This window comes from Magallana gigas, chromosome 1 (assembly GCF_963853765.1).
Source record: "Magallana gigas chromosome 1, xbMagGiga1.1, whole genome shotgun sequence".
NCBI lineage: Eukaryota > Metazoa > Mollusca > Bivalvia > Ostreida > Ostreidae > Magallana > Magallana gigas.
Window position 1 is genome coordinate 68,808,383 of NC_088853.1, and position 23,933 is coordinate 68,832,315.

Genomic DNA, 23,933 nt, shown 5'->3' on the forward strand with positions numbered 1-23,933 from the left:
GAGTGACGATTCTTGTTCATAATTTCTGCTTAGGAGAGTGCCCAATTGAAATTATATACATATTAAGGAAATGCTTATGAATACTAGCAGACCAGAAAATATTAAAAGTCGGTTGGTGACGAGTTTTGTTCACGATTTCTGCTAAGATGAGTGCCCAATTGAAATTATGTACATAATAAGGAAATGTTTATGAATACTACCAAACAAGAAAATTTCAACCTTTCACATTCGAAGGGTTACTAGTCTTGTTTAAGATTTCTGCTAATGAGAGTGCCCACTTGAAATTATGTACATAATAAGGAAATGTTTATGAATACTAGCAAACCAGAAGATATCAACCTATCACATTCGGTGGGTAAAGAGTCTTGTCATTATGTAAAGGTACCACTTGAAGTCATCTACAAAATACAAAAAAAAAAATGATCATAAATTTTTCATTATTTCTTCGTCTTGGTTGAGGTGAACCAGATGAGAATATTTTTTTAAATTGGTCGACAGGGGATGAATATTTCTCCTAGCCACCTGATCTCTTTTCTATCCTTTTAGAGGCTGGCGTTGCTCTGCTTTGAAAATGTATTTTTGAGATGTCGAAATTTTGAGACAGTAATATTTTGTCATTTAAAATTTATTAAACGGAAGGGAAAAGTGCTGAGAAGGGAGGACGGGATTGTCAACAAGTTAACAATAAGATCATTTTTTTTTAATTCTAAGACATGAATTGTTAAATTAATTAACAACAAATTAATAAAGAAAAGAGGTACACTGCGAAAAATAATAATAAATAGTCCCCATTTCACTTTGAAAATTAATACTACCAATTAAAGACATACAGTGAAATAAATAGAAACATTTAAAGCTGCTTGGTCCGATTTATTTGTTATTACAGTATCAATTTTTTTTCCATACAAACCATTTATCGTAGAAAGTTATGGACTTTCTCCTATTTACACCAGCAGAATCAATCTCCTTTCAAAGTTAGAAATATTCAAAGTAAATAAAAATAATTTCTCTTTGGGCAAACGAAAAAACAAACCAAAATGCATCACGGGAATGTTTAGAAAAAGAAACCATTTGGTTTCGTCCCCCGAATGTTGGGGTCATTCAACACGCATGCTCTGCATCGATTGTAAAGAAAACAAACTTCAGATATATTAGCAAACAAAACGTACACATGTTTATTTGTAATTTGTCTGATCATTTCGACCTTTATTCAAAGCGATGACAAAGTCGTAATACAACCATACCCGCCTCGTCGTCAGGGGTGAAATTTAACATGAGGCGAAATAACGCGGTACCCTTTTATGTCGTTTGTTTTGTTAGCAATAATGTGTACGTATTTTTCTTCATTGAAATTTGGCTTAATTGACTGGGAAAACTACTGCAATGTCTATTATTATACATATACTAAGCATAACCATCGTTTAAAAGCGTGCATAAAATTTGATAAAAAATCGGACCAAGCAGCTTTAAGATATACCATATTTAAGTTGTTTTCATTTTGTAATTTGCATCAGTCCACGTGTGTTGCATTACTTTGCAAATGATCAACTATTATTAAATATCACTGTTTTAATCACGTTTTTGAATAGTGGAAAACATATTATCAAACATGAAAATTTGTTCAATATTATTCTAATAAACTCGACAAAAAAGTAACAAAATTAATTATAAAAATTGTTCCAAAATTCATTTCCAAACATTACTCAATTTCTTTAAGTCAAACTCTTTAGCCAAGAGTTACTGAGCTTAAATCTATGCACGCATCATTTAAAATATACGTGTAGGGAATTTAAAGTGTTGGTAACTGTGGGACCAGGTAAAAATTGGCAGTGTGCATCAAAACAGTACATTTAACACCACGAGCAAAATTTTAAACTGCTCTATTTTTGTTAACGACAGGTTGTTAAGTCGTATAATCAAAATAATATCTTATAAAAAGGATACACAATAGCCTGATCAATCTTTTGTAAATTCAATCAAAATTATTAAAATGATATTGTTGAAAACTGCATATTTAGTTTGGACTTTGCCAATGATCGATTAACTTTGTTATGAATTAATGTTTTTGTTATCGTCATAACATTTATTTCCCTTAGCCTTTTTAGTTCACCTGAGCCAAAGGGTCAAGTGAGCTTTTCTGATCAAAATGTATCTGTTGTCTGTCGCTGTTGTTGTCTTTCTAGTCGACGTTGTAAACTTTTCACATTTTCATCTTCTTAAGAACCACTGGGCAAATTTCAACCAAATTTCGCACAAAGCACTAGGTGAAGGGGATTCAAGTTTGTTCAAATGACGGGTCACGCCTTCTTTAAAGGAGAGATAATTGAGAATTATTGAAAATTTGTTGGTATTTTTCAAAAATCTTCTTCTCAAAAACTATTCGACCTGAAAAGCTATAACTTGTGCGGAGGCATCCTCAGGTAGTGTAGATTCAAGTTTGTTTAAATCATGGTCACCGGGGGTAAGGATGGACCACAAGAGGGGGGTCAAGTTTTACTTAGAAATATATAGACACAATCTTTAAAAATCTTCTTCTCAAAACCTATCAGGCCAGAAAAGCTCAAATTAAAATGGAAGCATCCGCAGGTAGTGTAGATTCAAGTTTGTTTAAACCATGTTCCCTGGGGGTAGGGTGGGGCCACAATTGGGGGGTCAAGATTTACATTGGAATATATAGAGAAAAATCTTTAAAAATCTTCTTCTCGAAAACTATTAGGTTAGAAAAGCTCAAAATAAAATTGAAGCATCCTCAGGCAGTGTAGATTTAAGTTTGTTCAAATCATTGTCCCTGGGGGTAGGGTGGGCCCACAATGAGAGGATAAAGATTTACATAGTAATATATAGAGACAATCTTTAAAAATCTTCTTCTCAATATCAGTAAGGCAAGGAGAGCTCAAATTTGAGTGGTAGCATCCTTAGATAGTGTAGATTTAAGTTTGTTCAAATCATAGTCCCCGGGAATAGGGTGAGTCTACAATGGGGGGATCAAGTTTTACATAGTGATATTTAGAGAAAATCTTCTTCTCAAAAACTATTAGGCCAGAAGAGCTCAAATTTGAGTGGAAGCATCCTCAGAGAGTGTAGATTCAAGTTTGTTCAATTCATGGTCCACAGGGGTAGGGTTGGGCCAAAAATAGGGGATAAATTTTAATACAGGAATATACAGAGAAAATCTTTAAATAAAATATATTTTAAAAACTGTTTGGCCAAGAAAGCTCAAATTGGCGTGTAACCATCCTCAGATAATGTAGATTCAAGTTTGTTCAAATCATGGTCCCTGGCGGTAGGGCAGGGCCACAATGGGGGATAAATTTTTATATAAAGAACATCTTTAAAAATCTTCTTCTCAAAACTATTGGGCCGTGAAAGCCCAAATTTGAGTAGAAGCATCCCCAGATCGTATAGATTCAAGTTTGTTTAAATAATAGTCCAGGGGTATGGTGAGGCCACAATGGGGGATGAATTTTTACATAGGAATATTTAGAGAAAAATCTTTAAAAATCTTCTTTTTAAAGACTATTTAGCCAGAAAATCTTAAACTTGTGAAGAGGCATCCTCGGGTAGTGTAAATTCAAGTTTTCAAAATCACAGTCCCTAGTGATAGGGCGGGGCCGTGATGGCGGTTTGAATTTTTACACAGGAATAGAGAAAATCTTTAAAAATATTTTAGGAAAGTTTCCGGTCCAAAACTCAGTACTTAGTATCAAAACACAGGTTATGCAGATTTAAGTTTGATGAAACCATGATTCCCTAGAATAAAGTCGGGTCACGAAATGTAGGGGGGGGGGGTATATAGGAATAGAGAAAAATCTTCTTACAGGTACAACAACAAAAGGGGCTTGGTATTTACCCCCCCCCCCCCCAAAAAAAAGAAAAGAGAGGTGGATAATTTTTTTTTTAGCAAGATTTTCTGTACTTAGCTGTCAAGATATTTTGATACTGTAATGCTAATTTGATCAGAAATAACTCAATTGTTGCTCAGGTGAGCGATGTGGCCCCTGGGCCTCGTGTTTTGTATTTGTTTTTAGATTTTTTTCTCGCACACATGCTTTAATGTTTTGTTGTTGTTGTTTTTTTGAAATATGAAATTTATTATTTTTCTACATGTAATATCTGACGCACATGTTTTTCTAATATAAAATAAAATTTGTCTAATGTTTAAAACTAAACAAAGTTCCTGGTTTCCAACAATGGGCATGCGCAATAATGATTTAAGATTATTTCAAACATTGAAATCGAAGGAATTATCATACATGACTTCCGAAAGTATTTAATATCTAATAAAAAAGTTGTTTACAAGTTAGGCGTGTTTACCTTTTCATGATAAATTTGAATTTTCGAAAGTTGTTTTTTTTACCAGACTGGTCAATGTTATATCTCATACATTGTTTTTTATATTGCTTAACACCAGACCTTTAAACTGTCTAAATTGTCCTTATATTCTCTGTTATATACTAATTACACTAAAAAAAAAACGTTTAATAGGACATGGTTATATTTAACATTGTATTTTAAGTGTAATATCTGTAATGACTAGTCTTTGATTACCGGAATGTCGATAAACAGGAAAATGCTAGAGGTGATATCTCCGTGATGTCATTGACAATTTTAAAGAGCACTCGCTGCCTTTGTTTCAATTTCAATTCAAAGAGCGACAAAAATAAGTACATACAATGAGCATTTATTTTTAAACAAGGAAATGAGTTATAATATTATAACATCCCGAAACAAACTTGAAATAAGTAAACGTTGATAATTTCGGGGGTGAATACCGTTTTCTGCTGCACTCTGTTTAACGAATGTCTACGTGAAACTATCAACAGAATTCAAGAGTCGGGTGTGTTTCCTGTTTTATTTTCTGATGACCGGGCTCGTCACAAAGATGTATGCAGTGTTTGTGTGTGTCGGAGTTTTTGTCTTTGCTAACGGTTACGGTGAGACAGTTCTTTTTAGGTTTACATTTAATTTGTTAATAAATAAAATCGGCCTAATCTTTTATAGTTGGTGAACTTTTGATATTCAGAACGAACATTTTTCGTTCGATTCAACAGATTAAATAATTAAAGTTGTTTTTTTTCTTTTTAAGTAACGGATATTGGCTCTGATTACTGTATCTAAATACACGTTCAAGGATCATGATATCGGGAAAATGAAACGGGTGTTTTATAATAATACTGTACTATGTCAATATTTCCTAATCGAAAACAAAACGTTTAGATTGTCAATAAGAAAAGGAAATCTTATTGTTGCACGGCCAGTTAGTTTCAACTATGACGCTTCACGTCCTTAGATTTTGTTAACTGCGGTAATTAGTTTTTTTAACCGCATTATTCGTTTATATTTGTTCTCAATGTTACGTGTTAATTAAGAATGTGCATCACTTTATCTTGGGTTGTATTTCACCTTAAACATTCTAGTTTAAGGTAAAACAACATGATATGAATCTACAGAGGATGAACAGCTTGTCATTGTGGGTGATATTTTAACATATAAAAATAAAATGACGCCTAATGATCGTGCCGATAACTCAGACATGGTAATTTTTTTAAATATTTAATTCACAGCACATGATCAACTCGAAAACTTTAATTAATTTATATATGGATGATATAAAACAATACACAATGCAGTCAATATGTACAATGTAAATTAAAGAAAAATTAATGTCCGCAAAAAAAGCGACGAAACGAAAAACAAATCTGGATGCATATATCTTTTTATCAAAATCGTCCGGTTTTTATTGTACCTTTAAATGATGTTGTTATACATATGATTGTAATAAGTAGAGGATTGATTTAAAAACGTAATGACTTATTAAAATAAATTTTCCATTTCCATATTAATATACATTTCTTTTTTTTAACGAATTGTAGCTTAACATTGTTTAAAAAGTTGTTTTTTTTTCTTCGAAACAGTTAATGTCGCCCTCAACAAACCAGCATACCAACAGTACCCATGGTATAGTGACAGATGGGACGCCAGTAACGCTGTAGACGGACGTAAATCAAACCTGAGTTGGTATGGAAGTCAATGTGCTGTATCAGGGTACGGACAAACCGCCACCTGGTGGGTGAACCTGACCACCATCCACAGCATACACCACATCACCATCTTCTTCATGACGAGCAATATACCATGGGGTAAAGTCACATTTACTAAGAGTCCAGTAATATATAAATATCCTTCGACTATAGCTGTGTCGATACATTTAGTGTTTAGCCTTTATGTTTTGACTATAGATGTATCGAAACACTTAGTGTTTAGCCTCACATATCACCCAAATTCTTATAATAGTCTATCAGAATATTGTGTTCTGAAATAAAATACGACGGTACATCAATAAGTTACACGTATAAAACAAAATCATGTAATATTCCAACGTGTGTGAAACTTATCTTCACTAAATTGTTTTTATGAAATTTGACCTCTACAATTACATCTTCACAACCTCAACAAAACATTTAATTATCCGACTAACAAGATGATGAATTTGTTATTTTAATTATTATAAGTAATATCAACATAATATAACATTAAAAAACATAATATAACATAAAAAAAATTTAAGCACATTGGGTATTTTATGAAATGTTCAACGATGTAAATTTAAATTACTATCTTTACGTCTGATAAACATCTGATTATTACGACACTATATCACATCAGTGTCAAAATGATCAGTAATGCAACATGCTTAAACCTGAAGTCCACTTGTTATAACTACTGAAATAGAAATAGATAAATACCGTTAGATATGCCCAGTGTCACGGTTGTTGCTAGCACGATACAGGACCCTCACTTCTCTTGTAAGCCGCGGTATGAAGAAATGGTTTACAATGTAAACAGAACGTTCTCCTTGGGTACACTGCTTCCTTTTTAGAAAGGTGTTAATACTCAGTACCATTTGATGGATGCTGAACAACTGAAATCTATACTGTGTTTAAACATCTGCTATATGTAAGCTGTTAATGTCTATGACATGTATCAGGAATTGCTTACTATTACATGTAAATGAGTATTATTTAAGTCCACGTTTTTTCATGAATTAAGCTATTTCTACAGAACATTTCTGCGCGGATATCTTTGAAAGTGCAGATTTACCTAGAGATAATAGTGTAAATACGTTATACTGTGACTATGCAACGAATAATAGGCCCAGTGTCGCAGTAGGTGTTAGCACGATAAAGAACAAGCACTGCTCTTGTGAGCCTTGGTGTAGATCAGTAAAGGTTTGATACTGAATAAAAACCTTTTTTCTTGAGTTAAAAGCTTCTTTAGGACGAAAAACGTCTTCATCACCAACCCGTGAATACTCAGTATGAGTTGATGGATGTTAAGAACTGAGATTAAAATTTGTGATAATATGTTTATCTGCTCTTTGTTAGCAGTCACTCATTTCCTGTAGGTAATGTTCTTATTTTGATTTTATTTCTGCCTCCTACATGTAAGGTAAATTATAAAGCCATATTGTGCACGTCTCTAATACAACGAATGCGATTTAGGAACTTCAATAATTATCTAGCTTTATTAATAAAAAAAATCTAAAAGAAGAAATAAATATTATTTTTGATGTTTACTGCAAATTCATTAATGTCAACAGTGCTGTATGAGATTACTTTGTACGTACTCAATACAACAGACAGACTACAGAAAAAACAGAATGTATGAACTACAGTTCATTTTATGTAGTTTTTTTTTTAAGCTAAATAAACAAATCAAACACAAATATGTACTATAGTAATCAAATTTTTTTGCAAACCATCACATTTTTTTTACAACGTTTAAAAAATACAAGAAACACAATACCGTGTACCCTCTTTTACAGATACGACATCATACGTTCTCTTTAATACCATATGTTTGTTAAACTTTGACTAGCTACGTGATTATGTACGTTTATCAATAACTGATTAACATTTTATTTAGGTCGTTCTAATAACTTCACTAAGTACTTCCTTGGATTCTCTGTGTACGTCTCCAATACAACAGACAGACTACAGGGAACACTGTGTTATAAGGACGAACACTTTACACTAGACACCATACCTGCTGTCTTCAACACCACCTGTCCTGTACATGGACAGTACGTCATCTACTACAACGAGAGACTACCAGGAGTTACCTATCCTAACTATTACTCTAGTGATCTTGTAACTGGCCTCTGTGAAGTGGAGGTGTATGGTGGGTGTAAAGTTATACCGCTTTCAAATTATGATCAGAATAAGTTAAGGTAGATGACGAGCTATATCAATTAAAATTAACAGACTGATGACATATGGTCCTTTGTTTGTTGGTGAAAGGCTCAGTGTTTGTATTTTTCTTCGCACGATAAGGATCTAATTGCAATTTAAAAAAAAAAACTTAAAAAGCGGTGGATTAAAGTAACCAAAGACCGTTTTATGTAACTGTCCATTTTAAACCCACACGGTTGTACATTGAAATCTGATATAAACCATTTAAACATAGATTGCTTTATCGCATGGTGCATATTTTAAAACCCTTATTTTATTCATATCAAAGGTTGTCCTGCTACCGGATGTTACGGGTCAAACAATACCCTCCCCTGTCCAGACATAAACTGTCAGTACTGTCACATAGAGACGGCACAGGATGAATCTCTGCCATTCAGTCAATTGAAAGGTGACTGAAAGGTAACTGAAATGTGACTGAATGGCATATGTGTGCCATTCAGTTACCATTCCAGACCATTCAGTTATCATTCAGTTGACTGAATGGCAGAGATTCATCCTGTGCGGGCACCTGTCAGGGCTGTAAACTTGGATACAAAGGTCACCGATGTGAACTAAGTAAAACTGCTTATGTGCAACTCTAAACAAAACAAAATATGATTAATATTGTTCGGCTATAGTCTTAACATTTAAAATATTTGCAATTAACAATGCGACGTATGCTATTTAAAATCTTTCAGTAATATTTATACGCAATTTTAATCATCTAGGATATTTTTTGTTTTATTCTGCAAAAAGGTGTGTAGAAAATAATCAAATGTTTTCATTAAGCTTATTGTTTTTTTTTTTTTTGCAATGGAAATATACGAGATTTAATGCTCAAAAACACAGGGTAAACCTTATCATGTGTTATAGGCAGCATTCACGTCATAACACGTTTTGAATACTAGATAAATTATAAATAGATTAAAGATGGGTCGATGGTCGTGGTCATTTTTAGACCACTTAAATCTTCTTAAGAAGAAAAGCTATATATATGAAATATAGAAAAATCACACATTTAAAGGGTAAAATATATTGATTTTTTCCTTTAAAAAAAGATTAAAGTTTACAGCTAAACAAAACATGTCTAAACATTTTAGTTAGAGCTGATGGTTAATGTTTTGACCATTAAGCACTTTAGTAGGGGATAGTTTGGTTTTGTTTTCTATTTGCGCACTGGTTTTAAGGGCTCGCTTATCTTGCCAGCGCTTCGCGCCGGGGACATGTACTCGCTATAGATTGATAGGAAAGTTAACCCATTGACCACTTAGAAAAGAAAGAGATCAGATGCCTTTAAACAATGAACGCTTAAAAACCCTTATAATGTTAATTTGTTTTGAAAATAATTTTTTTAATACACTTTGAAATCCAAGTATCTTTTTATTAGTTTACAATAGTAAAAAGCTGAAGTATTAATGACGTTGTTTTAAAATATCCAACTAAGTTCTTAATTCTACAGTCATTTAAAGTTACAATAGCAACTTATATTTTTCCACTAATTCACCAAAATTGTTTGGTGTTTCCGAAATTTGAAGGACGCGACTGTGCAGAAAAGGTACCGTAACCTGCTTATAAGCGGGCTGTGAACACATTTTCTGTAATAATTGCTGCATTTTTTAAATGTTTTCGAGCTGATATTAGAGTATCGGGTTGATATTGGATGCGATACATATTTTTCCATGTATTATCTAAATATCATATTTTATTTTACAAGTATTAACTCGTAGATTCACTGTTGAATTCCGCATACGTGTAAATATTTATACTGACTTACTAAATAGCTTGCAACGAAGGATTATTTGTATCCGAATGCAAAGAGACATGTGGACACTGCCGCGATGTTAGCCATTGTTCCATTCTCAATGGGACATGTTTGACTGGATGTGGTGCTGGTTATCAAGGGGACTTGTGTAAAACTCGTGAGTAGTTACGCATATAAAATATTTTGATTGAAAATAGATTTATAATACATAGAACATCTAAACTTTAAGAGAATTAACATTTTATTCATAGCATGTAAAAGAGGGTTGTATGGTTCTGAATGCATTGAAACATGTGGACACTATCGTGACGTAAACCAGTGTTCCAATATCAATGGAACATGTTTAATTGGATGTGATGCTGGTTATCAAGGGAACTTGTGTCAAACGCGTAAATGTTCTGTTTCATTTGCCCATTGTTTATTAATATAAGTTTGTTATTGAAAATATTTCTAAATCATAAAAGTATTCAAAAATTTAAATAAAGTTTGTATATAAAACATTTAAAGGAACATAAGTTTTTATTAATTTCTTCTTAATATCCATATACATGTATAAATAAAAAGATATGTTAACGCTGCAAAACTCAGTAATTTAAAATATGCAAGAGATGTGTTTTGGCATTCAGCGCAAAGTTAACTAAAATGTTTTGAAGAGAAATGATGCTTTCATTTACATTTTTGACATTGTTTTATTATCATTAATACGGATATTATTAAATTTATAGCTTGTGATAAAAGAAAGTATGGATCCGAATGCAGTAAAACATGTGGACATTGCCGTGATGTAAAACAGTGTTTCAATATCAATGGGACATTTTTGACTGGATGTTATCCCGATTATCAAGGAGACTTGTGTAAAACTCGTAAGTGAAAGAATTATCCTACTATACATTTACATAGTCATACACATTGATAGATGAGATGATAAAGTGATAGATAGAGAAATAGATAGATATAAACGTGTTATATGGGCAATTTAGGGTCTTATTTTTATTGTTACAGACAAAATCGTAAGAATGAAAAACTGTTTTTAATCATTCCAATTACTTGTTATTATCCTTTGAAATAGATGTCAATGCAATAAATTTGGAATGTACATTGCTGCCACATCCGTATATTATCACGTGATTCCTATAAATAGCTTATGTATATTCCTCAATATTAAATAAGTAAGCACAACACTACCCCTTTGTTTCCACAAAACAATAAACGTATCAAAGGAAGGCAAAAGATCTCAGTTTTATCAAAATTGCTTCTAGAATGCTACATTCTCCTCAATAGATATTTTTCTCGATCTCAATTAAACCGTCGTAACTTTTGCACGGAAAACGGTATGTTGCATCAAAGCAACACAAAACACGAGATTCTAGCAGCACTGTTCAAGTTACGCATTAATCTCACTATTAAGACATGTTGAATTTGAAATTTAATATACACGAAGTAGTGTTGTTCTAGTCGGCTATTTATATCATAAACAACGGCAGAGGAAAGTCTGGCAGAGAAAGAAAGCAGCATTTCATATTTTTAATTAAATGATTGATAAAATAAACAACCCTTCCGATATCCTTTTGTTCAATTTCTAATAAATCACACTAAAATACTTTAGATAACTTTTTAAGGTTGGAAACGGAAGACCTTATTGTTTTTGCTTTGTTTCTTTTCCTCTATTATTATAATTATTTTTTTTTCTGTCACGTTTTCTCAAAAATGCTTCAGCCAATTCTCATTAAACTTTCAGATCTTATTCATGACAAAATTTGTAAGAAAACTACACAAGATTTTTTTGGTCGTCACTTCCGGTACCGAGATTTGATGTTTTGGCTCGTTCAAAATTTTTCTAAAAAAAGATTCAAGATAGGACTTTCAAATCTTCAGAGAAGGTAGAGAGTGAATGGCCGCATTGCTCTTGGCATATCCGAACGTCAGCTGTTACTTCCGGTCGTCACCAGAAGGAAATGAAAAACCTTCATTTTTCATGGATTTGAATCTCAGGTTTATCAAAATCGCTTCTAGAACCCTATATTCTCCTAAATTAAATATATATTCATCTTGCTCTCAATAAACCTACGTAAATTTTGCACGGAAAACGGTATGTTGCATCAAAGCAGCACGAAGCACGGAATTTTAGCAGCATTATGCAAGTTAAGCTTTTATCACACTATTACATTTGTAATACATGTGTAATTTAAAGTTCGTTATATATGGTGTAGTGTTGTTCTAGTCGGATATGTATATCGGAGAAAAGTCTGGCCGAGAAATAAAGCAAAATAACATATCTTTAAAGGGAATTGGATTTTAACGATTTTTTAACGATTTTAAAACATTTCTTTTTTCTTTATTTATGTTTAAAATGGTTTATTTGCTCATTTTGAATGATTGACCAACATTTAAATGTTGGAAGTCAAGAAATAAGAGAGATACAGAGGTGAGAAATCATTATTATGTAAACAAAGCTTGAGTCTTATATTTGTTTACAAATAATGTAACGTATGAAATTACCATTTCTTTGACCAAATGACTCGTGGCAAACAAGGTACACTGATTCAATGTGTTTATAGCTAATATAACAAACAGAAAAAAAATCATTATTTGCTTGAGACTTATACAAATTAAACATATATGTAAACCATAACAAAGCTCGAACTTTGTTTACAAAACAAAGATTTTCAAACTATGTATCATGCTTTTACCTTAATATTTGACTTTCAAATTTTGACAAAGCATTAAAGGTACCCTTATTAACCATTCTAAACATTAAAATTGGAAAAATGATAGTTTAAATTTTGAGCTCAAATCGTGTCCAGGTCCCTTTTATTAAATGATTGATAAAATGAAAACATCTTCGATTTCTTATATTTTGAAAATATGACACGTGTATTCATGACACATACACGACATTCAGCTTTTCGGTCATAACGTCACTGTATGTAATAAAATTTAACTTGTTAAAAAAGTATTGTCTCCACATTTCATTGTATTGATAATTGAATAGGTACATGCTGTGATTTCACGGAATTGCATGTAATTCAGATTCCATATGCTTCCTTTAAACTCCAGGATAGATAGATAGATAGATAGATAGATAGATAGATAGATAGATAGATAGATAATTATATATTTTGCAAGCTTGCCCTGTTGGATATTTTGGACACGACTGTTCTGAGACATGTATCAAAAGTTACACATGTGATGGTTGTAACGATATCGGTGGATCATGTGATTATGGCTGCCGTCCTGGCTGGATAGGATTCTTCTGTCAAAAAAGTTAGTTTTTTCAGATATCTGTTTTTTATGTAGCAATTATTTTTTTTATAAAAAAAAAAAAGTAATGAAGCTGTTGAAAATATTGATAATTTTCAATTCAGTGCAAAATATTATATAAAACAGTAAAAAACAAATCATAAATAACAAGTAATAATTATATCATGTATATTGTCAATGATTAACACATTTATCAATAACATAAAGAATATCCAAACTTTCTTTTACATTAATGTGTTGGTATGGAAAGGTACTAAGGCTTGTTTGTGTTTATTACATCATCTGCCGTGGTTTGTTTACAAGTACGTGTTGACATCGTTCTTCTGTGTGGGTTGATCTAGGTTGGCTAATACAGCCTTACACGTTAATATTCAGTATATACCGAACGTTTCATTATTTCAAATGTCTCTATGACCTCGATTAGTGTTTCAATTTAATATATTTGCGCAAAACTGGACGATATTGAGTTTATTGAGTTTGTGTACGGAGTCACCAAGTGTGCATAAAGTCGAGGACAATACACCCAGTGTATCACGGGTAAGCAATTCTGTAATTATGTATATTATCATAAAATATAAAACGTTAACATTCAGTGTATACCAGAATGCTAAGAATTTCTTTTCTAAAATAAATCTGAATGACACCGATTAGTTTTCAGTTTAATACATTTGCGCAAAACTGGACGTTATCGAGTTTATTTATAGAGTTACCAGGTATATAAGCAGGGGATACACCCAATGTATTGTGGGTAAGTGTTCATGAATTGTTTTTGATCATATGTTTTTTGATGGCTTTTTTCCCCTTGTTTTGTTTCTTAGCTCACCTGAGCTGAAAGCCTAAATGAGCTATTCTGATCACGTTTTGTCTGCCGTCTGTCTGTCAGTCTGTCAGTCTGTTTACTTTTCACATTTTCAATATCTTCCCAAAAACCACCTTGCCAATTTCAACCAAACTTGGTACAAAGCAATCTTAGGCTAAGGGAATTCACAATTGTGAAAATTAAGGAATGTCCTTTCACCAGGGGAGATAACTAAGATTATTGAAATTTTTTGAGAATTTTCAAAAATCTTCTCAATAATCGTAAGTCCAAGAAAGATGAAACATGTGTAGTGTCATTCTCAGGTAGTGTAAATTTTTAATGTTATGAAAATCAAGACCCCTGGTGGTAGGGTGGGACTACAATAGGGATCGATTAATTATTACATAGGATTATGTAGATGTTTATTTTTAAAAATCTTCTACTCAGAAACTACAAGGCAAGGGAAGCTCACAGTTGTGCAGTAGCACCCTAAATAGAGTAGATTTTACGTTGTAAAACTTATGACCCCGCAGGTAAACACTGGATGAAATATCTGGTTTCAGCGCTGCGGAAACCCTTTGGAAACTCTGCGGAAACTTAAGGTTACTTTAAGTTTCCGACAGGTTTCAGCACGGAAACTTCAAGTTTCATTAAGTTTCCGCAGTGCTGAAACTTAGGCTGTCCATGAATCCAAATGGTTTCCGCAACGGAAACTTACTGAAACTTGAAGTTTCTGCATAGTTTCAATCTCCATATACGTTTGGGATACATATTGTTTACAAATGGTTTCCGCGACGGAAACTTACTGAAACTTGAAGTTTCTGCATAGTTTCAACCTCCATATACAATTGGGAAACATATTGTTTACAAAGGGTTTCCGCAACTGAAACTTACTGAAACTTTTTATATTTTTGCTTTCACAAAAGCTGAGCAAGGTTTCTACTTTATGTAAAAACAAAACAATTTCAAACAGTTCCAAATTTATTTTGTTCAAAAATCTGAAATTGTGTCCAATAATAAATAAAAAACAGCCAAGATACAATAATGGAGAAACATCCATATGGCAATTCCCTTATTAGGGACTTTTATTTAAAAAATGATAAAATTGCACAAGAAAAAAACCTCCCATAGAAATCTTTACTTTTGTATGTTTTTTCATCTCGATTAAATGCCTATCAAATCTCCCTTTAAAAATGCAACAAAGATCTTACTTTTTTAAAAATATGAATGCAATTTACAAAATAACTGCACGTACATGAATAAACAAAGAAAACTTCACTGTTACATGAACATGATACACTTGTCTCAATTTGTTTTGAACTACAATGAATATGTACACCATAAAATATTTTTGAAAAGTCTAAAGTATCCATCTTAAAAAAAAAAAAAATACACTACAAGATAGTAGTTGACTATAGAGGTATGACCCAGATTTGATTTGAATATGTCAATAAATTCCAAAATGAGGTCAAAGTGACCCACTTACAAGTTGGGATAAACCTTTTCTTTGTTAGTAATATAATCTAATGTTTTACAATAGAACAGGATTTGATATCATTTTTTTGATAATCCATTAAGTCCAAAGTGAACTTTTCATTTCCACCCATGATGTACCAACTGATCAGATTTTAATATCATAAGCCTGTCAGTATTTAATAGATGACCCAGAGGGAGATATGAAAAGCTTGTTGGCCAATAAAAAGCTAACAATGGAGCAGTCTGTCAAATCATGTGCAAAAATATGATGTACACATTTAATTAATTATGCTGATTGCAACACACTTCATTCCTGATGAATATTCTTCTTTACACACGGTTTACCTTCCTACATTTCACTACTTTACCTACATTAATATTTTTAAATCCAAGACATGAAGTAAAATATACAATGTTTATATATGACAAGTATTACTACATGTAGCATAAATGTATAAAATACAAAGTATCACACAGATCATTCACCTTACAATTCTCATCAATACCAGCATTTTACTTATGATATAAAAGCTAATTCCAATTATATATTAGTTACACAATACAGATTAAAATAAAACCCACATGGAAACAACTTTCCATCCAAGTAATTTTGTTATATAAAAATTGTAATACATCGGGTATATGTTGTCTTTATATATTTTCATATACGACATAATTGAATATTGTTTGGTGTATTTTATCATTTCTATGACCCATGCATTCATCTCCTAATGCAGTGTTTTTACATTTAAGATTGGTTTCTTATATATTGCTGCAAATAAAAACTAAGTTATCAATAAATGTTTAAACAAAGAAAATGAAAAAAAAAGTAGTTAACACTTATCAACTTGGGGGTGTGAGGATATATGTTACATGGAGTCTAATATTTTATGCAATATTTGCGAATATAACAAATTATTTAAGAAAATGAAAATTAATATCTGCAAGGTCTAATCAATCATTTAATAAGTCAAAACCATGTGATTTTCTAAGATTCTAGCTTACAGACAGACATTGTAATATACTGGTATTTGATCATATAAAAAAAGTACTTTTATAGTTTATAGGTTTTTTGAAATGAGAATACTTTACAGTTAAAAAGTCTTGTTCTGCAGAGGTTTAGTCGGGTCGTAGAGATGTGTCCATTCGAATCAATAAGGAGTGTCCTTGGCTGTTGTTGATGTAACCCGAGTCGTAGTTTATGGAAATAGGCCTTTTTGGGGGACTTTCGAGCATTGTCCAGACCGGCGAAGCACTCATATGATCACATCATGGCTACAGCAGACTTAGTAGTTCTGGACAGTGGTAGCATTAAAATTCTTCTTCTTGCGATGAACTTGTTCGTTTCACTGGGCTGTACTTTATGTGTTCTATTTATCTTAAACATGAATAATAAAGTTTCATTTAGATTTTTAAACAATAAACATAAGTCATTCAGCCTAACATGTAATAAAAGCATTCTGAATAAAATTCTGAATACAAAGGCTACTATGCAGTTGCCAGTTGCTGTTTAAACTATGTCATATAATGACTACAGTAGTATCTGGTCTAAAATGTTTCATTTTATGTTTGAAGCTATGTTATTTTCATTTTGATTCAATTATTGTTTGTTGAACAATGGAAAAACTTATCAACAATAAGTGTGTTTTACCCCCCCCCCCCCATCATCAACCTCCTTTTCAAGAACTTAGACCTGGATTTCCCAAAAATTTCTACAGTAAATTATAAACATCCAACACATGTATAAGTTAATGGTGAAATTAATCAATTTCAAAGCAATACCTTGCGTTCACATCGTCCAGCTGGTCAAAACATTCACCCGAATCACCGAACAGACTTACAGAGGATGCAACTAATCACCGGAAACATTGACTTTGTATGCTGTCAATGCTGAAAAAGAAAAACGTGAAAAATTTCATTTTCCGGATTTTATTAATAAATTTGTTTCGTTACATTTAGAGATTGTAAATTGTATAATGTGCGAAAGATTCATTGTTCGTCTTGTTTACCAACCAAGCATTCATATATTAGGGACGTTTATATAATTATATATGTGTATACCCTGGATAATCTTGATTATCATGCATATAAAGTTGGTTAATGGTTAACTTTGTCAAAACGTATATTTAAAAGAGATACGGTAATAAAAATTAAAACTCCGAACCAAGTTTGAAAAAATGACGCCATCTTGATTTGATGGCGCGAGATCTCGTTTACAAATGAGAGATAAATTAGAGCCTTGAAAATGTTATTGGGAGTATCTATATTGTGAATTAAGTTACCTTGACATGAGTTCTTCGTTCCTGCATTATCTCCTTGTTATAGAGGCTATTAATGCTTCTCAATTCTCCATTTTACAACAGCACCTTCTTGTCCATTTTAACCTTCGCTCGGAATCATAAAGTGCGCCAATACTGACCAATCAGAACCCGCTAAATCTTGGAAAAGTGCATCTTGGGATAGTTTAAAATGAATGATGTTTAATCAAAATTATCATTTTTTACCGAATAGTATGCTTTTTACATGTATATTTATTTTAAATAAGAACTGTCTGAGTCAGTATTTCCTGGTTAAATACGACAAAGTATTGGCGTGTGTTTGTTACAATTGTATTTGTAACACGTGATTAACCAAAAAAAAAATGGCCGACCGTTTGTTTACAAATGTCTAATGAAATTAAACAAGTTTTAATGAGACATATGTATCAGATTTTGTCTTTAACTATATTTTATTTACATGTACTGATGATTTTGCCAAACTAAATATGATAGAGCCATATATAGTTTACTGACAAGTTAGTCTTGACTTGTCCAATTTTCACCGCGATTCTAAGCACGGTTATATTCTTATTCAAAATATAGAGGTGTGAAAATATTATGTTCATCACAGAGCAGGTTCTGCATGAACACACAGAAATCACAAATATAATTAGATGCCGATCAATTAACGGGGTCCGGTTAACAGCGTTCACCCGTACGGTGAATTTACAACTACGATGAATTGATGGCAATTATTTTACAGTTACACATGTGCACTGATTGGTCATGCGATGAACAGTACATTAAGAATACTTATGAAATTAAAATACAAACGCGTTAAACAAGCCGAGAAGTAAGATGTACACGTCGGACTGACATATAAACAAAATATAATTTTAATTATTTGGTATACTTTCTACATCAAATGTATACGAATGTATAATCAAATTTTAAAAATGGGATTAAAATCACGTGCACCACATGGCTAGTGCTGGATTTGAAACTGATTTTGTAATATAACGTATAACTTCAGTAAAATTATAAATAATGCTTATTATATCTTATAACACAAACATGTGCATTTTTCATAAACATGTATCAATATCTGAGTTCACAGTACAGAAAGTAAATACAAAGTATAGAAATGCACGAATAACATAGGCGTCGAACCGGGGGGGGGGGGGGCTAGGGGGGGGGGGGGGGGGCTTAGTGCAAAGTTAGACTTAACCAATAGGCATATAGAGCCCCCCCCCCCCACTTTTTCTCGCCGGAAATGTAATTGTTCCTTTTGTAAATTGTAATTTACCTTGAAAGATTGAGAAGTTGGAGTAATAGGCATACTAGCCCCCCCCCCCCTCCCCCCCATTCCACGGATTAGGAATTTCATGATTTTGGGGGGAAAAAATTGGGTAGGGAAATTTATTTTCGGAAGTATATAGTATAGGTATACCCCCCCCCCCCCCCCCCCCACGGATTAGGATTTTGGGAATTAGGGTTTTTCCTCAATATTTCTGAGGATTAGTCTAGCCCCCCCCTCCCCCCTCCCACTTTCAATTTGCTTCCGACGCCAGTGAATCATGATACAGTCATACAGGCAGTAAAGTCTGAAATGCATGTAAATAATTAAACAATTATCATATTAGACTCAAACTCCAAGTGGGTTTTACTGTTATTATCAACTGTAGAATTTTTTTAAAACAAATTCCTGTGTACATGTGTTGGCGTGGCATTAAAAAAGAAATGAATTAGCTCTAAACTTCAGGTTGTACGAATATTTGGTACGATTTGTAAAAATTTACAACGACTTTACCTTAATTTGTTTGCTTAATTAGTTACTGTACCTCAAGGTTCATTCAAATGATAACTAAATGATTTAAGAAGGAGTCTTACAAAATAGGTATATTAATTTATTTTACTAAATAATTATAATTAACTTATCAGTTTTACTAACTCAGGTACACACAAATTGAAAAAAAATTCCCGCCGGGCTCCAGTTATAAACTCACGCTTCGTACTGTGTATATGTTATGTAACAGTCTTTTGTTCACTTCTGACAGAAAAAACCCTGCAATCCACACAGAATATACAGGAAAATCACAGAGGAGGTCACCTGGACAAAGAATGTATACACATGTATACACGTGCCCGAGTACCTAAGATTAATGATTTCATCATATGCATTAAACAAGATGAGACATCAGTTTTTCTTTTCAAATTCAATTAATTACTTAGTAAGGTTCTTAATCGCCTTATTTGCCATATTTGAAGATAGTTACATGTATACATATAGTTTCAGTCACGCTGAAACCTTACTATACATTTTAGTATGTACGGATTCATTATCATTAGGCTAGAATTAAACTTAAACCTGTTGAAAATAAATGATAACACTTTTAAACTCAAATCAATTTTAGTAATAGTTTCAGCAATGCGTAAACCATTTGGAATCTTAACTTAAAGTTTCAGCATACTGAAACCTAGCGGAAATGTTCTGAAACTGATTGATATTTCAGTAATAATTTACACAACTTTTCACATGATTCAAATTTAGTTTCCGCATTGCGGAAACCATCAGGAATCTTAACTTAAAGTTTCAGCATACTGAAACCTAGCGGAAATGTTCTGAAACTGATTGATATTTTCATAATAATTTACACAACTATTCACACGATTCAAATTTAGCTTCCGCATTGCGGAAACCATCAGGAATCTTAGACTAAAGTTTCTGCTGACTGAAACCTAACGGATACTTGCTGAATCGATATAATGGTTTCCGCATTGCGGAAACTATACATGAAACTTCAACTTCAAGTTTCAGCAAGGTTTCCATATAGTTTCAGTTTTGCTGAAACTTGATTTTTCATCCAGTGAAAGTAGGGCCACAATGGGGGGAGGTCGGATTTTTACGTAGAAATATATAGAGTTAATCTTTAAAAAAAATCTTCTTCTCAATAACCATTTGGCCAGGAAAACTAACTTCTCTCCTCCGACATGTGAGGAAAATACTGGTTGCAAAGTTATGATGTCCGTAAAGCCCTCTACCACAATTGTGAAATACTTCCATATATATTTGTTAAAAACTAAATGCTTGGTTATAATGTCCATGAGGCCTCTACCAAAATTGTTAAATGCATGACCCCTGGGTCAGGGGTTCATTCTCAAGGGTGGGGCCAATATGGCCATATAGTAAAAATGTATTAAATCTTAGAAAATCTTCTTCTCTACAACAATATATATTTGTTAAAAACTAAATGCCTGGTAATTATGTCTATGAAGCCCTCTACCAAAATTATAAATATTCTTGATCCCTTTGTTAGGGGTTCAAGCTCTAGGGTGTGGCCAAAATGGCCATATAATACAAATGTTCTAAATCTTTAAAAAATCTTTTCTACTCCCACACATGTTGGGAAAAAAATGAATACATGGTTAAGATATCCACTAACTCCTCTACCTAAATTGTAAAAAAATTCATGGCCCCTGAATCAGGGGCTCAGGACATGGGGAGGGGGGGGTGGTTATATGGCAATATTGTGAAATGCATATAATGTTTAAAAATCTTCTCTATTCTCACACATTTGTATAAAAAAAACTGACTTATAATTATGTTTACCAGGAAGTCATCTACTGAAATTTTAGTTTCCATGTCCCCTGAGGTATGTGTTCTGACTCTAGGGCAGGGTGTAACGCAATAGCCGATGCCGTTACATAATTAATTTAAATTAATTATTGGTCAAAAGATTCTTAATACTGGAATACAGGTTTGAAACGAGGACACCAGAACTTGAATGTGTCCGTGGACATACATACAAGATGACCCTATTCTGTAATTATTACCTTAGGCATTTTATTAAAAGGCCAACCAAATTCCTCCATACAGTAATGTGGGATGTACAGTATTCATCATTTAATTATCATTAAATTATTTTTGGTCTAAATTGTTGCTTTATTTAGACTTTCAGTCTCCACTGTAATTGACTTCAAAGTGATATGGTGTTTAAGCAAATAACCTCTAATTTATAGTAATGTTTAGTTTTTAGCTCACCTGAGCTGAAAGCTCAAGTGAGCTTTTCTGATCACCTTTTGTCCGTCGTCCGTCTGTCCGTCTGTCTGTCCGTCCGTCCGTCCGTCTGTCCGTCTGTAAACTTTTTACATTTTGAACATCTTCTCTAAAACCGCGTATCCAATTTCAACCAAATTTGGCACAAAGCATCCTTATGGAAGGACGAATATAAATTGCAGAAATAAAAGTCCGATCTGTATTCAAAGCGGAGAAAACCTTGAAACTGTAGAAAAAGGGGGGTGCATTTTTAAAAATCTTCTTCTCACGAACTACGGACTCCAATTCAACGTAGTTGAGCATAAATTATCCTTATGGGAAGGAAAATATAAATTGCAAAAATTAAGTGCTAATTCTGTTTCAAATCTGAGTTATTACGAAAATAATAATAAAGGAAAGGCGTGTTTCAATCAGTTTAATAGCTTCGGATTCGGCATCCGGTAAAATGGGTAGACAAGACTTGGCGCTAGCAACTACGTTAGTCCTTTTCACTGGAATACGCATGCTCGACTCCATAGTGGGGGATTCTGGGAATACTTTACTACTGTAGATAAACTGTACCATTTGAATTTCGTTTTATCATATTCACATGAAGTTTTGTGTTTTATTGTAAAAGTCAAAAGTAACAATAGCTAAAGGTCTTATACGTTATATTCAATATTATAATAGATAGCTTATTTTATCTTATATTCCTTCAAGCTCGGAAAACAACTTCGGATATTTTTTCCGAGCTTGCCGGAAAGGCCCGAGAAGATACGATTGTTACAAAACAGTACCAATGGTTCTGAAAATGTTCACCTCGAAATTGAAATTACAGTAACTACATAATGATTAAGGCAATAAGCTATGCCATTGCCGATGTGACGTCCACTCTAGATTCACAATTCTAAATTGAGACCCCACTCCAGCACAATTCCAGTAGGCTACAGCACTGTGCCTTCCTATTGTTAATTAATCGATTCAGAAATATAAACCAATATTTTAGAAATCTGATTCTGTGTTTTACGATGGCTACAGCGCTAGCTCACCAATCTTTTTAAAAGATAAGCTTGTTACGAAAATAATAAAGGAAAGGCGTGTTTCAGCTTCGAGTTCGGCATCCGGTAAAATGGGTAGGCAAGACTTGGCCTGGGCAAAACAAAAGATTGGCAGTTATTAATCTGCCAATCTCATTAAAATTTCAGGATATTTGATAAACCAGTATATTTGTATTCGCTGTAAATATTGCTGCAAAATAGTGCGTATTTGGAATTGACGATTGCCAATCTGCCCGGCTTTTATTTTGCCACGGCCCGGGTTTGCATACCCATTTTACCAAGACTCGTACTCATACTTCTAAAACGAGGTTCTTTGTTTAAAGCAGCCATGACATTATACGAAAAAGGGTCGATCTGACTATGATGAATTTGCTTGTTATGCAACAGTTCGCGTATGAAGGGAAATTTTTGAAACATGCAAAATATATTGGTGCCGATTTTGTGAAGTAAATTGAGGCTAAATATTTCAATGCGTTGACAGTTTACACATGACGTTGGTGTTAGCTTGTTCTGATTTTCGTTTCGTTTTCATTATTTATGCTTTGTAACCTGGGAACTATCGTCTGTATTTCGTGATTTTTACGTATCAAATCAAACAGAGACTTCGGTAAATCAAACAGTTAACTGTTTACCTGCGCAAATTAAGCAAAATCTGATGTATCAAAAGAGTACTGAAATACAATTCATTCTATCGGTAATTCGGCATTATCTTTTGCGTAATGGTAGATTAATGCAATAGGTTTTGTTGAGATGTTCGGCATTTTCTCTAGTTTATTCAGTTTAAATAGAGTTTGATATCGCTAATGGAAATATGTAGGTATATATATGTATATATATGATTCATTTCGAAAAAATAAATTGTGTTCTTTATTTGTTATAGTGCATGTTTCTTGTGTTTAATTGTTTACGAATTCTATTTACTAACCATATTTGAGTGTTAAGCTTCGAATTATAAGCAAGATACAGAGATTTGCTCACAATTCTATGTTTGTACACAGATCTTAAAAACAAAAGATTAAAAAGGTAAAACAATTGTCAATATTTATTAAGAA

General features: G+C 32.9%; 1 protein-coding gene and 1 long non-coding RNA gene across 2 annotated transcripts; one reads left to right on the forward strand and one right to left on the reverse strand.

The window, feature by feature from the left end:
* Positions 1-4,738: 4,738 nt before the first annotated feature.
* Positions 4,739-8,438, forward strand: LOC117687791 (uncharacterized). The gene is made up of 3 exons (XM_066076780.1): positions 4,739-4,934; positions 5,916-6,140; positions 7,927-8,438. The coding sequence occupies exons 1-3, from the start codon at positions 4,862-4,864 to the stop codon at positions 8,232-8,234; spliced, it is 606 nt and encodes a 201-aa protein (XP_065932852.1). The 5' UTR covers positions 4,739-4,861; the 3' UTR covers positions 8,235-8,438.
* A 6,672-nt stretch (positions 8,439-15,110) lies between these two features.
* LOC136273051 (uncharacterized) lies at positions 15,111-18,621 on the reverse strand. The gene is made up of 3 exons (XR_010711222.1): positions 17,812-18,621; positions 17,312-17,419; positions 15,111-16,907 (listed from the first exon to the last, which is right to left on the reverse strand). It is a non-coding gene; the product is annotated as an uncharacterized lncRNA (long non-coding RNA).
* Between the last annotated feature and the right edge of the window lie 5,312 nt (positions 18,622-23,933).